The 15297-nt window shown below is 37.0% G+C and overlaps 1 protein-coding gene across 1 annotated transcript; it reads right to left on the reverse strand.

The window, feature by feature from the left end:
* Positions 1–3876: 3876 nt before the first annotated feature.
* LOC149207933 (E3 ubiquitin-protein ligase RGLG5-like) lies at positions 3877–7357 on the reverse strand. Its single transcript, XM_089398187.1, has 7 exons — positions 7114–7357; positions 6460–6556; positions 5510–5838; positions 4846–4930; positions 4435–4575; positions 4185–4298; positions 3877–4013 (listed from the first exon to the last, which is right to left on the reverse strand). The coding sequence occupies exons 3-7, from the start codon at positions 5714–5716 to the stop codon at positions 3877–3879; spliced, it is 684 nt and encodes a 227-aa protein (XP_089254313.1). The 5' UTR covers positions 5717–5838; positions 6460–6556; positions 7114–7357.
* Positions 7358–15297: the final 7940 nt, after the last annotated feature.

Genomic DNA, 15297 nt, shown 5'->3' on the forward strand with positions numbered 1-15297 from the left:
ACGTAGAAAGAATCTATAATTCTATTGAAAAAAGGTTTCAGCATGATTATCAGATAAACAAAAGATTATCAGATAAACAAAAGATAAAACCATTCGCTCCCCGTGAGAAGACTGATATCTATGTGAAAGACTCCATGAAGGAGATACAAGAAAACTAACGAAGAACCTTTTAAGCTTTGCTAATCAAAAACTGAAATAAGGAAAAACTGTTGAAAGCTATAGAAAGATGACTGACCTGAGAGGAGACTGCGAAGCGCGCGAAGAACCAGAGAGCCGAGTCGAAAAGATAAACCAGGCGACCATGCATGCAGTGGAAGGCCAGAAAAAACTAAAGAAGAGGGCCGTGAGGGCGTAATTCCCCTAGCCCGAGAGGCCAGAGGAGGAAAAAACGAAAAAAACCGCTAGGGAGGGGATATAAAGCTGAGAACTTCTGGACAGATGTTAAACTCCTTGCATGGATGAATAGAGCAGCTTAAAGCACGTACCACCACGTTCCATGGCTCCATGCATGGAGACTGCATGCGACGAAGCCTCCCATGGCTGTTTAAGATTGGATATTACAGGGATTGGTGGAGAAAAACGGCTTCCGACACCTGTTCGACAATAATCGGCTCCCCCGTCCCGCGCGCTTCTTTGTAAATCCCTTCTCAGAGGCATTTATGGAAAATGTCAATGGAGTGCTATCATCAAACAAAGATACCTCAAAGGAAAAAGCATTGCTTTTTGGTTCAGAAGACGCGCTCTGGGCATCAGGCGAGGCTCCCCTATTTGGCAAAGCTTCAGAAAGATTCAGTCTCTTTTATTCAGGAATTTAAGATGGAATTTTGGCACAGGATCTAGCATTTTTATCGGCATTGACCCTACTGTCCTCAATCTGGAATCGAGGATTCCCTCTGCTCTCATATCCTTTTTTTTCTCAAGGGGCTTGTTCACATGGAACAAATTAATAAATTCATGGTTATCTCAGTCCCCCGTATGGAAGGACGCGGCGGAATTATCGATGCCCCTCCCTCTTCATCCTTTATGGACAGCGGCTATCCACTGGTTTTCTAGCAAAGGCTTCACTCAATCGGGATCAAAGGATGAGCTTATTTGGTCTCTTCAGAAAACATCTCAGCCTATTGGCGTCCGAGATATTTATGCAGCAGTTCTATCGGGCCAGCGGCCTCCCTCCCCCATCTTTCCACTCAAGCTTTGGAAAGCTTCCTGTCCGCTCAAGATGATTCTCTTCTCTTGGCTTCTATTCTCGGACAGGAATCTCTCATGGGAAGTTCTTCAAAGAAAGGGTTGGCAGGGCCCGGGCAGATGCCAAATGTGCCTTTCGGAAGCTGAAACAAACTCGCACATGTTCTTCTCCTGCGCCTCATCTTCTACAATCTGGTACGAATTATCTTTGATTTATGGTTTTCCTCATCAAGTTTTTTCATCTGTTCAGGATGCTTTCAACTGGTGGTGCGCGAAGAATCCTTGCTGGCGTTCACTGTTTATCCTCACCTGTTGGTTCCTATGGAAATGGCGAAATGCATGCATTTTTCAGCACTCCAGGATGCCCTTACACTCTATTCTGACCTCAATCACGGGCCTCCTGCCTCCTTCAGATTAACTATGTCTTTGCTCTTTTTTGGGACCTGCTTCACTCAATGGGGGGTGCTTTACAGATTTTGGCTTTCATTACGTTTCATATGTTTTCAATATCTTTCCATGGCGGTTTCGCTTCTCCCACGAAGCGTTTTTCATGTGGTATCTTATGTCTTCTCTCAATAACTCTTCTTTTTGGGACAGGTCTGTTTCGTTATTGAAGTGCCTCTGTTATCATGAGGATGGATCCACCAGCTTGATCATAATTGTAATGATAGGTTTATATGTTGCCGCATTCGTCACTTAATCTGTCATCTGTTTCAGCTGTATGTTAACCAGCTGAGCCTCACAGATTTTGATATGTATCCAGATTTTTATATATCCTTAATATAATCTATATCGGTTTTTCTCTCTGAAAAAAGATTTAATATCCTTCGAAAGCAAGCACTAGTTTTCAGCTGAATACTGCGGAGGAAATTGGCATAGTAAATTGGCAGAGTTACATCTCAATGGCAACTTGTTCAGACCTGGATAAAACTTCCTTCAATGTCTTGGTTAGTTATTTTTAAAGCAGTTGTCTATAATGCGACTTTTTGGAAGCTTTTCTGGTGGGTTTTTTTGGTCAAAATCCGGCAGCTATTTATTGGAATCGCAAGTTTGATAGCTAGTTTCTGCACAATCAAAGCGTCCCAGAGGTTTTTCAGGGTGCTGAATCCAAATATGCAGTTAAAAAACCATTTTAAATAACACAAATCAAGATTTAACCTCAATTTTTTCGCCGGATTCCGCCACCGAAATCTCCAAAAAAATCCCATTATAAACAACTCCATTTTTAAATTCTAAAAAAACCTTCAGTAAAGACAATATTCTCATGACTTCTCCCAAAGCGAATCCCATAGAAAGAGGGCTTGCATGGAATCTCCACCCTATCCTAATGGGTTATTTTAACGGTTTTTGAACAACTTCTTGATGTGTTGAAATAAATTAAAAAAACAAATTATTATCTTTATTAATGCCAAATGATACCTATTTTACTCATTCCCAAGACATAAATCCGTGGTAATGAAAAGGCATCCCTCATTCCCAAGACATAAATCCATGGAAATGAAGATGCACTTACCAAAAATCCATTTATATTTTAAACAATTTTTAATGGAATTGGTTCCATTAATAACAAACTAATAATATTCATTTTATGAAAACCATGAGCAATCGTCAATGTTACACTAGCACTACCTTAGTCCTGGTCATTTGAATCAACAAATTAAACAAAATCAATGGCTTTGAAGTGAAGAATGCAAAATACTAATTTGTATTATAGCGTTCCTAAAAAGATCTAAATAAAAAACTAGCAAAATTCTTAAAAAACAAGAGAGCCACTGCCGTGGCGGTAGTCCCTGCCGGGGTCTGCCACAACCACAATGCAAACTCTTAGAATAAGCAAGACATAGAATAATCAAGACATGTAGAAAAGAAGCCTAGAACCAGCAGTTTCAGAACAAGCAAGCCGTTGTTTCACCTTTCTTAACTTTTGTCGTTGGTGTCATTTGTCGATTGTATAAGCAGAAGAAAAATCGTACTTTAAGGCTTAAGCTTGTCGTGACATTATTATTATACAATAAATATTATGTTCATCAGGCGCATTGCCAAACTTATGGTTTAAACATTATATGATTTATGCTTACTCGCTTTCTCTCATATGATTTAAATATTTAACCCACGAAATAGAGATGGAACCAAATGTTTTTTTTAAAAGTGTAACCATCCGCAGGTCCGTTGGATTTGAAGATTCTACTTTTTGTCATGATAAAAAAAACAACAAACTGTGCAGCATCAAGGAAGGTTATGATCATGATTCATGATTAAGGAAAACCACACTTAATGCACAAACAACATGAACAACCATGCTCAATATATATATTATAAATAGTGCAGAAATCTTGTACCGAAGAGGAATTGAAGATTGCTAGTTTGTATAGATCCAACCAACGATGAAAATGTAAAACTTTACACAACAACAAAGGCCATAATGACAATTCACAAAAGTTTATGTTTAGAACCAAAAAAATACTAATGACCATAAAAAAAAAATTGTGCCTAAGAGGACTTGAAGACTCTCATTAAGATTCAAAATAAGGATCAAAACTTTGCTCCCTGTACAGATGCAACAACAATGCCTGTAAAACAATAATAACACCCATTGCTCTCAAGGTATGTGGTATAAATAAATCAAGAAATGCTAAATTTTTTTACTAAACAGACAACAGACAAGGCAGTCCCTTCATCAAAACTAACAATTCATTTTAATAACCAATCCATATAGAGAAGATTTGCAACCTGTCCATCTGCAATTATCAAGAGAACATGGTACTGCCCACCACTCTGTTCCACAATACGGATTGCTGCTTCAATAATTGGGGCAAAAGATGTTGGCCCTAAATAAGAAAAGAACATACAAGAAATGTATAAGAAAACACAGGACATACGCAACATATACACATATCAAGTAAACCAGTCAGACACTCTTTCCTAGCTTAAGGCTTATAATGCTAAAGGTAATTAATCTTCATATCTTCAGGTGGAATGTCAAAGTTTCATTAACCAACCAGCCAGTCGAAGATGTGGGACTATCTCCCTGTAGCGTCTCAACGCTTCTTCAAATCTATTGCATAACCTATCATCTGGATAGAAACTAAACACACTTTGATCATGTGTCAAAGCTGTGAAAGAAACAACACGTTATTAGCAATAACCATATTGCTGCATATGTTATGAATTCATGTTAACCAACATAAGAAAAATAAATTGAGCCAAATTCAAACAAGATTTTCAATCGAAATAGAGATCAAAACTTGCCATCCCCAAAACCAAAACAAGGGATCAAGTTGTCTTCGTCAAATACAGATAAGGTCCTCCCAATTATCGAAATCGCTTGTTCATAAGGGTTTGGAGTGTCTCCAATGTGGTGCAAGCTTCGGCGATTAAAAGACCTTGCACCTAAAATCCATAACAAAATGTTGAAGTGGTGACTTTAATTTGATTTGGATTGAAAAGTAAAAAGCCTGCAGAATTATCAACTTAAACTAAAAAACTGATTGAAGTTGTATTCAATATATATGAGCTGCCTACAGAAACACACTAACAGTTCTTGAGCAAATAAACATAGCGGGCCACATTTAGATAGAGGCAGATTGGCTATTTTAAAATTTTAACTTGCATGAAAATTATGACATTAAAAACTTCAGGATCATGGATAATAGAACTTACCTGTCCACTCATTGCTCTTAGTGAAGTCAATCCCTACAATCAAATTGGAAGATTCGAGGCCAGCTTGTGCAAGAGCTGCAGTCACCTACAAAAAAGATAAAAATAGAAACAAATCAGAGAATTCTCCCCATAGCGCTTATAACCATAACTTATCAAGCCAATTCACACTGAAATACATGCGATAATACAAGCTAATTACTCAAATATCATAATCAGGTACATCGAAACCCATGCAAAGCCAGTTCTTTAGAGCATTACAATCTGACTAAACCTTTGACCAAAATTGTTGCGTTGTTTGTTGACCTAAATAAATTACTTAATTGTCTTGAATTAATACTACTGAATATGATCTCAACAATGAGCATTATTTTTCAATTCAAATTAAGTATTCCACTGGATTTAAATGTTTACTAAGCTTTAAGAAATATGAAAACCGGTGAAACGAATAAGTTATATAATCTAAGGCACATATCTGATTAATAATAAGAAAAAACCATATGACTCCAAATCCATCACAAAGAAATGACAACAACCCATCCTGAAAATGCATAGTAAACCCTTAATTTTTAACATGTATGGCATCCAAAAACCAAAGTGCAAAGTAGTAAACACTTAATTTTTAACAACATATATGGTATGCAAAAACCGAGGAGAGTAAGAATACCTCATCAAGTGAATTGTAATTGTCAGCGATTCGGGAGTATCTCCTTTGCAACTTCTGTTTAGTCGCTGGTTGTGCTGGTTGTGCATAAGTTTCCGATGGAACTGCTGGTGAAGGACCATAGGATGAAGAATCCCATGCTGGTGAAGGGCCATACGAAGAAGAACTGTAACGCCTCGGGCGAATACTTTTTGAATGTCTGCCTCCCATTGCCTAGATTTTGAGTTTTTGCAAGGTTTCGCAGGTATGGCACATAATATTCTCCACAAACTCTAATGAATTGAAGATAAACTTGCCTCAGAAAACATAAACAGAATCCCAGGAAATTGGATCTGAAAAATGGCAACATTATAAAAGGATTACCAACATAATAAATTAGAATATTGACATTAAAATTGCAACATAAAGAAAACGGTTCCTGGAGAAACAGTTTTTAGACATGTTCATTAACCAAATTAAATACAACTTATTTGAAACTTTTTGATCTTGTGAAGAAAAAATATCTTTAAGACTTGCCAAGCTAAACATTGTAGCTTTTAAACATATATATATATATATATATATATATATATATAATAAGAAGTGGATCAAGCTTCGGAAGTAAAGGACAAAAGTTTGCTGCAAAACCCGGCCTTGCTACTAAAAACAAATTGATAACAGAAAATCCCACCATTTCTCGCCGATCTCATACCAATGAAAAAGAAACAAAATTAGGAAAACAAAATGCGGTGATATATACCAGGTTGTAAGTACAACTCAGCACATTTACAGATAACATGCAAATCCCATTAACACTCGATGCAAGAGGCCTCGTGCGTTCAGGATGATGTTTTGTAACAAATCCTCGGATTTCCGATATTTAAAAATACACAGAAGGCAAATCCGCTCAAAACAGAAGCACAGAACCCTGCTCAAGATTGAAAATTCCACCGAGGCAACTTCTGAGAGCCTACCTTCTAGAATATTACGCTCTGAAGGCAGCGAAAGAGAACTTTCTCCGTCCAAACCCTTCCACTGATATACAAAGTAAGCGGAGTTGCAGTGAAGCTCCTGTTATGATTCCCGGTTCAATGCCTTAGAAAGTCTCTTTCAAAATCGAGAATCCACGCTATAATGCAATTTACATCAGATATACACTTCACAAAGGGCTAAGACAGCAGGAGCTCGGAAACAACATAAAATAATCCCTCGCCGAAAACGTTTACCATCTTGAAAAATTCAGGAAACTTACAATGAACTTCAAATTTGACGGCATGGAGGGCATGGAAGACCCACAAACAAAAAAAAATTTCGCAAACTTTACAATTTTATCATATGTATATAATTTCATTCAGACTTTAAAAACAGAAAACAAGAAAGTCCGATCAGCACTATTTTGAATAAGACCAGTTCGGAAAAGTTTAAAAGCTCACAAAAGAATGACTCCTTGCTCTAACACAGTAAATTTTTCGCAATTCCTTTAAATATCAACGGTTCCTTTCCTTGCGATGTAAACTGGAACTTTCCTCTACAACTAAAATAACAAGATAATATAGCGAGTTTTTTGCGTGTAAAACTAAGTTTCCTCAATCTGAAGCCGAAGAGTTGATTTATTCAACCAAATTTACCTAAAGCCGGCACATATGAAGCTTCCTAAAGCCAAGTGCGCTCACGGAACAGATCGAAACAACCCGGAAAGTGGCTGGGACCAAGATAGTCGCAGAAGCGGGAATTCTTCCAAGTTACAGTTAAATATTGCGGTCGTTTACTTAATTTCTCGGGCAGATCCTGGAAATGGAGATGAGGGAAAGTGGGAAGGAAGGAAACTCATTTCGAGCATGAAGTTTTGATTGAAGACGGTGGAAACTAGAGATAAGCAATGGAAATTGTGTCGATCAATTTGGCTTACAGAATCACCTTTCCTTCAGAAATTAGGAAGGTACCTTAATGTGGTAGCGAGCTACTTGAGAGGTGGCAGACGGTGGCAGACAGTGGTAGCCAGCTGCGTGAGAGGTGGCAGCTATATAATAAACTTTGCATGCACCTAAGTTTCATGTTTGTCACCATAATTTTCCAGACTTTGGATAAAATACAAATTGGAAATGGTATATAAAATGACAGAACTTTGGTTAAAATAGTATTGCCACAATTTTCTTGCATCGGGCCACGTGAAGCCTGCAATAAGAGGTACAATGCGCTTTCAGAGTTAAAACTTTGGATAAAATTTAAGTGAACAAAATTGCTACGATTAAACTTTGGTTAAAACACAAGAAAACATAAAAAAAAACGGTCAACGGATGGATTAATAGGCGGTCAAACGTTCGATCGAACGCTATAGTCCAGGCAGGGACTAATAAGGTTGGCAGCATTGGAACCTATAATACTCTAAATTAAGGTTAAAATTAGAAGTGTTCAAGTTTGATAGTCAATGTTAAAATGTGTAAATAAAAATTTGTGCAAATAGAATATTATGTGATTTTTATACATAAAAGGTGTTTTTTGGAAAAATTTAAGAATAAAATGAATTTTAAAATATTATATATATATATATATATATATATATATATATATATATATATATATTAACAATTTAAAAAAAACAATCTTACAAATTATATAAATATAATAATTTATTGTAATACAAATCAACCTAAATTAATCTTAAACTTAAACTTACAAATATTTAAAAATTAAATAATAATATTTAACTAAACATTATAGAAATATTAAAATGTAATTTTAAAGATATTAAAATGTAATACTTTAATTTGAATAAATCAAATTTTAATAAAATATACATATATATAATTCTAATATATAATATATAATATAAATTCTAACCTAAATTCTTATAAATTATAAAACCTCGTTACAGATCATATAGGAACAAAATTTTAAAATCTCATAAAATATAATATAAATGACTATTGAATTTAATAAAATATAATATAAATGACAAAACTATAAAATTCTTTTATTTATATAAATTTAAAAAATATAAAACAAATAAATTTAATTATAAAATTATAGAATTTATTTTTATTTATATAAATATAAATTATTTTATTTTCTAATTTTTTGTTTTTATATTTAGTTATAAAAATTATTTAATTACATACGTTTTTACCATTTATAAATAATTATGTATCGATTTTTAAAACTTGGATGGGCTACGGATAAAGAGTTTGAGGCATGTTTTTCATTGAGGCTGGCTTTTGCCCTCACTGTCATTCCAACACAAGTGCAAATTAATGCTATCGACGCGAGGATCTAGATACAATTTGCCCTCCAAGTTCTGCGAATTAATTACCCTACCACTTCAAAGTCTTTCATTCTCCGTTTGAAAAATTGTTTTGTGGAAATACATGTTTCATTTTTGTCATGTGGTAACCCTAACCCTAGGGTTCTGACTCGTTGTTTATTGCATGGCTAGTCTCAATGTCTTACGTTCATTCCAATGATAGCTTTTAACTATATTGTAGTTGTAGAATTAAGCTTTTTGTGATCCATAACAAGTATATGATAGGGGTTTCGCTGTAAATCACATTATCAATTATTTGTCGTTTCAAATCAACAAGTGTGGTTCATCGTCAGGGCAAGTTGGTTCGTCATGACGATAAACCACACTTGTTAGTTGAAAAACATCGATAAATGATTGATAATGTGATTTACGTGGAAACCCCTATCATATATTGTAGTTATTACCATTCTTCACTTCTGTGCCTGTATTTGGATGTAAACTTCTCGACATTAGGGTTTTATTCTTCGAACAGAAGTTATATTCTGTTTTATAACCAAGACATATGCTTGTAGATTCACCGAGTCTTTCCTTTATATTATGAATGTATTCTCACTGGATTGTATGGATTATTGTTGCTCAGTTTATATATACTTATTTATTTATATGCAAACTGGTTGCGACTCATCGCTAGGGTATTGTTGTTTATATCATGAAACTTCTTGTTATTTTTGTTTCATGTACACAATATTTAATCTTTTGTCAGCTTTGTATGTATACAAGTTCATTCCCAGCGGGCACTGTTTAATGTTTCTTCCACATGATTTTCCAAAATATACATGTATATAGATTGTCAACAGGGATTTGATACCCTCGGTGTTTCTCTTAATTAATTTACAGCAACCCGTATCTTTTATTTCAATCACCTCTATGTATATTTCAATCACCTCTATGTATAGTTGTTCTCTTTCTTTCATAAAATCTCGAGTGTATTATGTTTTGTAGAGGTTTCATATCGTAGAACTACTCCTTGTCTATTATATGATCGATATCTTTGTTTTTCTTTTTCAGTTATTGTAGAACTCTGGCTATAACTTAACACAACTTGAGTTTCCTTTTAAAGTTTACTACTAGTGTTGCGAAGGTTAGGTTGGACCTAGCTTCTTGCTGGGATTTGTTGTTTCCTTCCCACGGTTGATGGGACCAGCCCTCGTCCTTCTTTCTGGATGCAAAGATTTGATTAATTAAATTATTAATGAAATGATTTTGGGGATCTCTGACGATGGTTTGATATTTTACTGTTTTTAATTATTTGGTACGGGTTCTGGCTGTGAGGGAGACACCTGTCTCTGCCTCGGATTTCGTCCTCCCGCCTTATGCTACGCTTGAAACCCTAACTCTCGATTTACCCTGTCATTTTCGACTTTCGTTCTGTTGTGCTGAGGGGGTTTGCTCTCTGGTTTTCACTTGCGATGCTCGTAGGGTTTCTCTGTGGTGCTCTGCTTGAATTCTTCGGCCACGGCTCTGCTCAGTTGGCTGGGCTCTACTAGTATATTGTTGTTGTCAGTGGCTTTTCTGTTCGCTGGTTTGTCTGAGGGTTTCTGGGCTTGTCTCTCGGCGTTCTGCAAGTGGCCTCCTCTGTTCTGAAAATGCTACGGCGCGGTTAATGATTGCTTCCTCTTGAGTGTATTTGGTATCACTGTTGTTTTTTTTAACTGTTGTTCCAATGGCTTCACTGTCTAATTTGTCTACTGGTCGTTGTGTATCCAGGTTGCAGCCACGAGGTGACCCGGTGTTCGACCTCTGCTCGTGGTTCGACACAGGTAAGCTCTCGTTCGTTGATTCAGTTCCTACTTTGCATCTTCTGTCGGTACTAATAGTTTGTGCTCCTTGTGAGCAGGGTTTCCTTGTCGGTTCGCGGCTTGTTGAGACCTCTCCTCCTGCGATTTTTCGACTCCTCCTCTGGTAAGTGACAAACCCTTACTCTGTTTCCTTCATTCAGTTGGGGTTTTCATTCTTCCCGCTGTTAACTACTGTGTGCGGTGGTTGCAGGTGGTTGGCGGGCATGCTGCTATGGCTTTGGCTCCTCTTGCGACTTGTTAGACCGGGTAGGGTCTTTCCATGTATCTCGTGCTTGGCATCTGTTAATAGTTCTGGTCTGGTTTCAGGCTTCGGCCTCTCTGTCGGTCGCTCAAGTCCGCACTTTGGTCATTGTAAATAATAGACAGGTCGTTTGGTGTTTACTTGGGGTTGTGAGAGTTAAATGCGTCTTCAGGGTTTCGAACCCAGGTTTCTCTGTCTATTTTGTAATATGAACTAATCTTAACTTGGACTGTAAATAAATTGAAAGACTTCTGTAGATTTGCTTCAAACCATATTTGCAAGGAAAAATAATGCGTGTTAATGTATGCGGTACCTGGTTGTAAATGTTTTCTTCTTGCTGGAAATTTGGTTGTGCTTGTAATGAAACCCTCTGTCAGTTTTCTTTATCACGTGCTCGATGCTATTCAGGAACTGTAGGTGGTTGTTGTGAATGTTCGTTAGTTCTTCGACAGTCTTTCTTTCCGTGTGTTTGTTATAACGCTTCCACCAGTTCTCGGTCTCGCTGTCTCTGATATTCTAGATGCCTGTTAAAAGATTTTAATCTGCCAATACTTGTCTCTGTTTGGAAATACACTCAATTCATCTTAAGAACAGAAAAGAAATACAATCTTGTTACAAAATGGATTCAGATGATTTCAAAAGTTTCTTGTATGTTTCTATTATTCTTCTGCTATGATGGAAATCAACCTTTACAATGTTTCGTGTTTCTCCTTTTGTATGATTTGTTGAACAGTTTTAAAACTGTCAACAGTTACATGTAGTTACCATGAGTAACTGTTAATTTCCATTTGTCTAAATTCTGGAATTAATTTAAAAACAGAGTTTTGTTTTTTTTCTTTTCAAAAATAAAACAGAACTTGCTATCGTGTCCCAACTGCTAATAACTAAAAAAAAAACTTAGGTACAGTGACTTGTGAACCTATTAACTTGTGAGACAAACACTTCCTCTTGTTCACCCCTAGTTGGATGCTCCTGCATCAACGGTTCTTAGGTATGATTATATACAGAAACAAGGATTGATCTCGGTTAGACCTCTGGTCTAATGGTAGAGATCTAACATGTGTCTACAACATTTGTGTTATTAATAATAACAATATCATTTTAACAGACTTGAAGTGTAATATCAATAAATATTTTTCACATTCCTTCACATAGAAAATTTCTACTTAAATGGTACGATATCATTTTAACAGACTTGAAATGTAATATCGATAAATATTTTTCACATTCCTTCACATAGAAATTTCTACTTAAATGGTATCAGAGTCTTTGCACATATTTCCATTCCATTGTCTTACAAGAACTTTTATAAAGAATTCATACGAAGTCAATACTTACAATTCATATATTTTCATCATCTGCAATAATAGTTTTGTTCTGAGAAGAACATAAACATCATAAAGTGCTTATATGTGAAAGTTAGATTGTGAGATAATCCACAAAAGAGTAAGACCACCCCTCCCAACCAATGAGAATGGAAATCACTTATGATTCTCTCCTAATTCTCTCCCCAGCCAGTTTCCACTCCTAGAATGGTAGCTTGACAATGACCTAGCAAGGTCTCTCCAAAGGCATCGAGGCTTTATGAATCTAACCTAGGAATTTAATCTCACAAGTCTGTCTTAGGGATTCCCCTGGCCTCCCACCAACTTAAGAATGCCCTAATTGGCAGTGTCCAGCCTTAGATAATAGAGCTGGAGCAATCTTGGGCAGTGTCCAGCCTTAGATAGTAGAGCTAGAGCAATCTTGGAGTGATTCCTTTCTGATGTGTGTGGTCCATTTTCTACAATCTCAGTTGTTGGTCCATTTTCTACAATCTCAATTGCAAAACCCATTTTCTACAATCTCAGTTGCAAAACAAGGGTATTATGTAATTTTCCTAGATGACTTTTCCCACAAGTACTCGACCTATTTTATCAAGAATAAATATGAAGTTTTTGCAAAATTTGTTGAATTCAAAGCATTGGTTGAAAATGAGATTTGGCTCAAAATGAGATTGGTCATAAAATTAAATCCTTGAGAAGTGATAATGGAGGATAATTTATGGCTAATGCTTTCAAATATTTTTGTGCCAAGAAAGGCATTAGAAGAGCACTGAATGCACCCCACAACCCACAGCAAAATGGGGTGTCAAGTATGCCCTAACTCGCAGTCCAACCTTACTTTAACAACCTCATGGCCTATTTTCACAAATGAGATGATCAAGTGAGATGATTTATCTCTACGAAAGGAAGTAATTGTCCTCTAATTTTCTAGTGAATTATTTAGTGAGTGAAAACTTCTTATTTAGTATATTTTCCTCTTGAATTCCAAAACTTGTCATAACCTTTTAAAATAAATTAAAATAAAACTTTTAAACATTACTTTTTCTATAAACTTTCCACTTAACCCATCATTTACATACATTTTACCAAATATGTGCAATAAAATTAAATAGAACAAAATATTAAGCCATGATTTACATAAATTTTACTTAGCATATGAAATAAAAGTAAATAGAACAAAATATTTACAATAATTCGAGGCAGCGTTCTAAACGAGAGATTGATTCGAGAAATTGATGATTCTAGATTAAATTTCTCTTCATTATTGAAATTCACACAGTGATCTCAATCGCAATTGGTTAATAAGTTTTATGTGAATTTAAAGTCTAGCCTGGGCAGCGCAATTTGCAACGAAGGACGGGATCTTTGAGAAAAATTTTAGTCTATTAGGTACCGGGGACGGAAACGATACTCCCCTGCTGCTGAAAGGACAGAATGTCTTCAAGTTTTATGCCAGCGGGCGCCGATATAGCCAGGGCTTGTTGGCGACGGTGAATTTTACAGGCCCGAGTTCTGTTACACTGGGCCGAATTGCAAGGCCCTCGGGGCCAAATTACAAGGACCACTAGGCCCAGTGGCTGGGCCTGCTACAAGCTAAGCTCTGGTCTCTTTTACAGGTCGAAATTCCCTCCTTTTCTTAGGCCATAATCTAATTTTTTGTGCAAACAAGAGAGGACAAAGATACGCCTTATTGACACATGGGCCAACACACTGGGTGTTTTACATAGCCTTGCAATCTGGAATGATAAATAAATGTTCTGATGGTTATACTTCGAATGATAATATTGTGCTTTGAATGAACACTGTGATTGCACGAATTCTGATGTGAGTTCACCGCCGTTTAACATTTCTGGGTATTGCTGATCTACTGAATCTCTGATGTGAATACTTACAGTCATGTGGTTTCCTGGGCATTGTTGGCGCATGCGTCTCATCTGACATCTGTTTTGCACAATGTATTTTGACCAGTCTTGAGGTTTAACATTTTCCATACAATTTTGTACCTATTTTAAGAGTAGGCCTGTGGTTTTACTGCTCAACAAGCTGCTCACGGCATTCACCTTTTCACATCAATGACAGCATTTACCTTTTTATATTAATGACAACATCTTCCAACAAGATGATAGTACTTTACAGAAACACACAGCGGTGCAGAAGATGTATCTGATAGTCGATCCTTAAGTTGAACTGGATATCTGGACTTCCATCCTAATGTGTTTTATTCACCGCTTACCCTATAAAAAAATCTAATATTCAGATGTGATGTGGGGCATAAAGTCATCACAAAGAATACCCTTGGAATTAACAGCTTGAAAAGTAAGAAAAAACGATATTCTAACTTTGGTGATGGAAACAATATACCATCCAACTTTGGAATATTGGGCAATCTACAATATGATCAATACATTTATAGACATTCAAGTCGTGGTATGTAATACGCAGATCCAGTTATGACCATTTCATTCTCTGCATTCAATTAAGCTTAAAACAGAGATTTCAAAAAATATTCCTATTGAAGTGGAATAGCGGAGATAATGAATATGGAGAATACCCTCGACTGTCTATACGCCCCAAGGTGAACGGATGGACTGCTGCGCAAACTCTTCTTCCAGTTGTTGCTGCTCTGATCTCGAGGATGTATAATTCTATAGTGCCTTGTAAGGATGAGGTCAATATTGAGGTTTATATGAATGAGTATGGTATGGACGCTGTCGTATTTGCACTGGCCAGGAAGAAGGCTGCCAAGAGTATGCACAAGGATACCAGGTGTAAGGTCCTTGGATACGGGCGCGTTCGGGCGCCGGGCGAAGTCACCGTGCACGGGCGCACGGGCGGGCGCGGGCGCACGGGCGGGCGCGGGCGCACGGGCGGGCGCGGGTGACCGGCGGGCGGGTTTGCACGACAGGCGGGCGAGGCTGCATGGCGGGCGGGCGAGGCTGCACGGCGGGCGGGTCTGCACGACAGGCGGGCGGGTCTGCACGACGGGCGGGTGAGCGCACACGGGCGAGTGAGTGCACACGGGAAAGCGACGTTTCAGCACATAGAAATGCGACGATAATAAACACATGAAAATGGCTAAGTGTCACTTGAGCGTATATATTATGGGAGTTTATATGCGATGGTGGATGGACATTAAAATATACAAA

The sequence above is a fragment of the Pinus tabuliformis genome, chromosome 1_2 (assembly GCF_031772625.1).
Source record: "Pinus tabuliformis cultivar Carrire ecotype Pingquan chromosome 1_2, CPIR1, whole genome shotgun sequence".
In the NCBI taxonomy this organism is placed as follows: Eukaryota; Viridiplantae; Streptophyta; class Pinopsida; order Pinales; family Pinaceae; genus Pinus; species Pinus tabuliformis.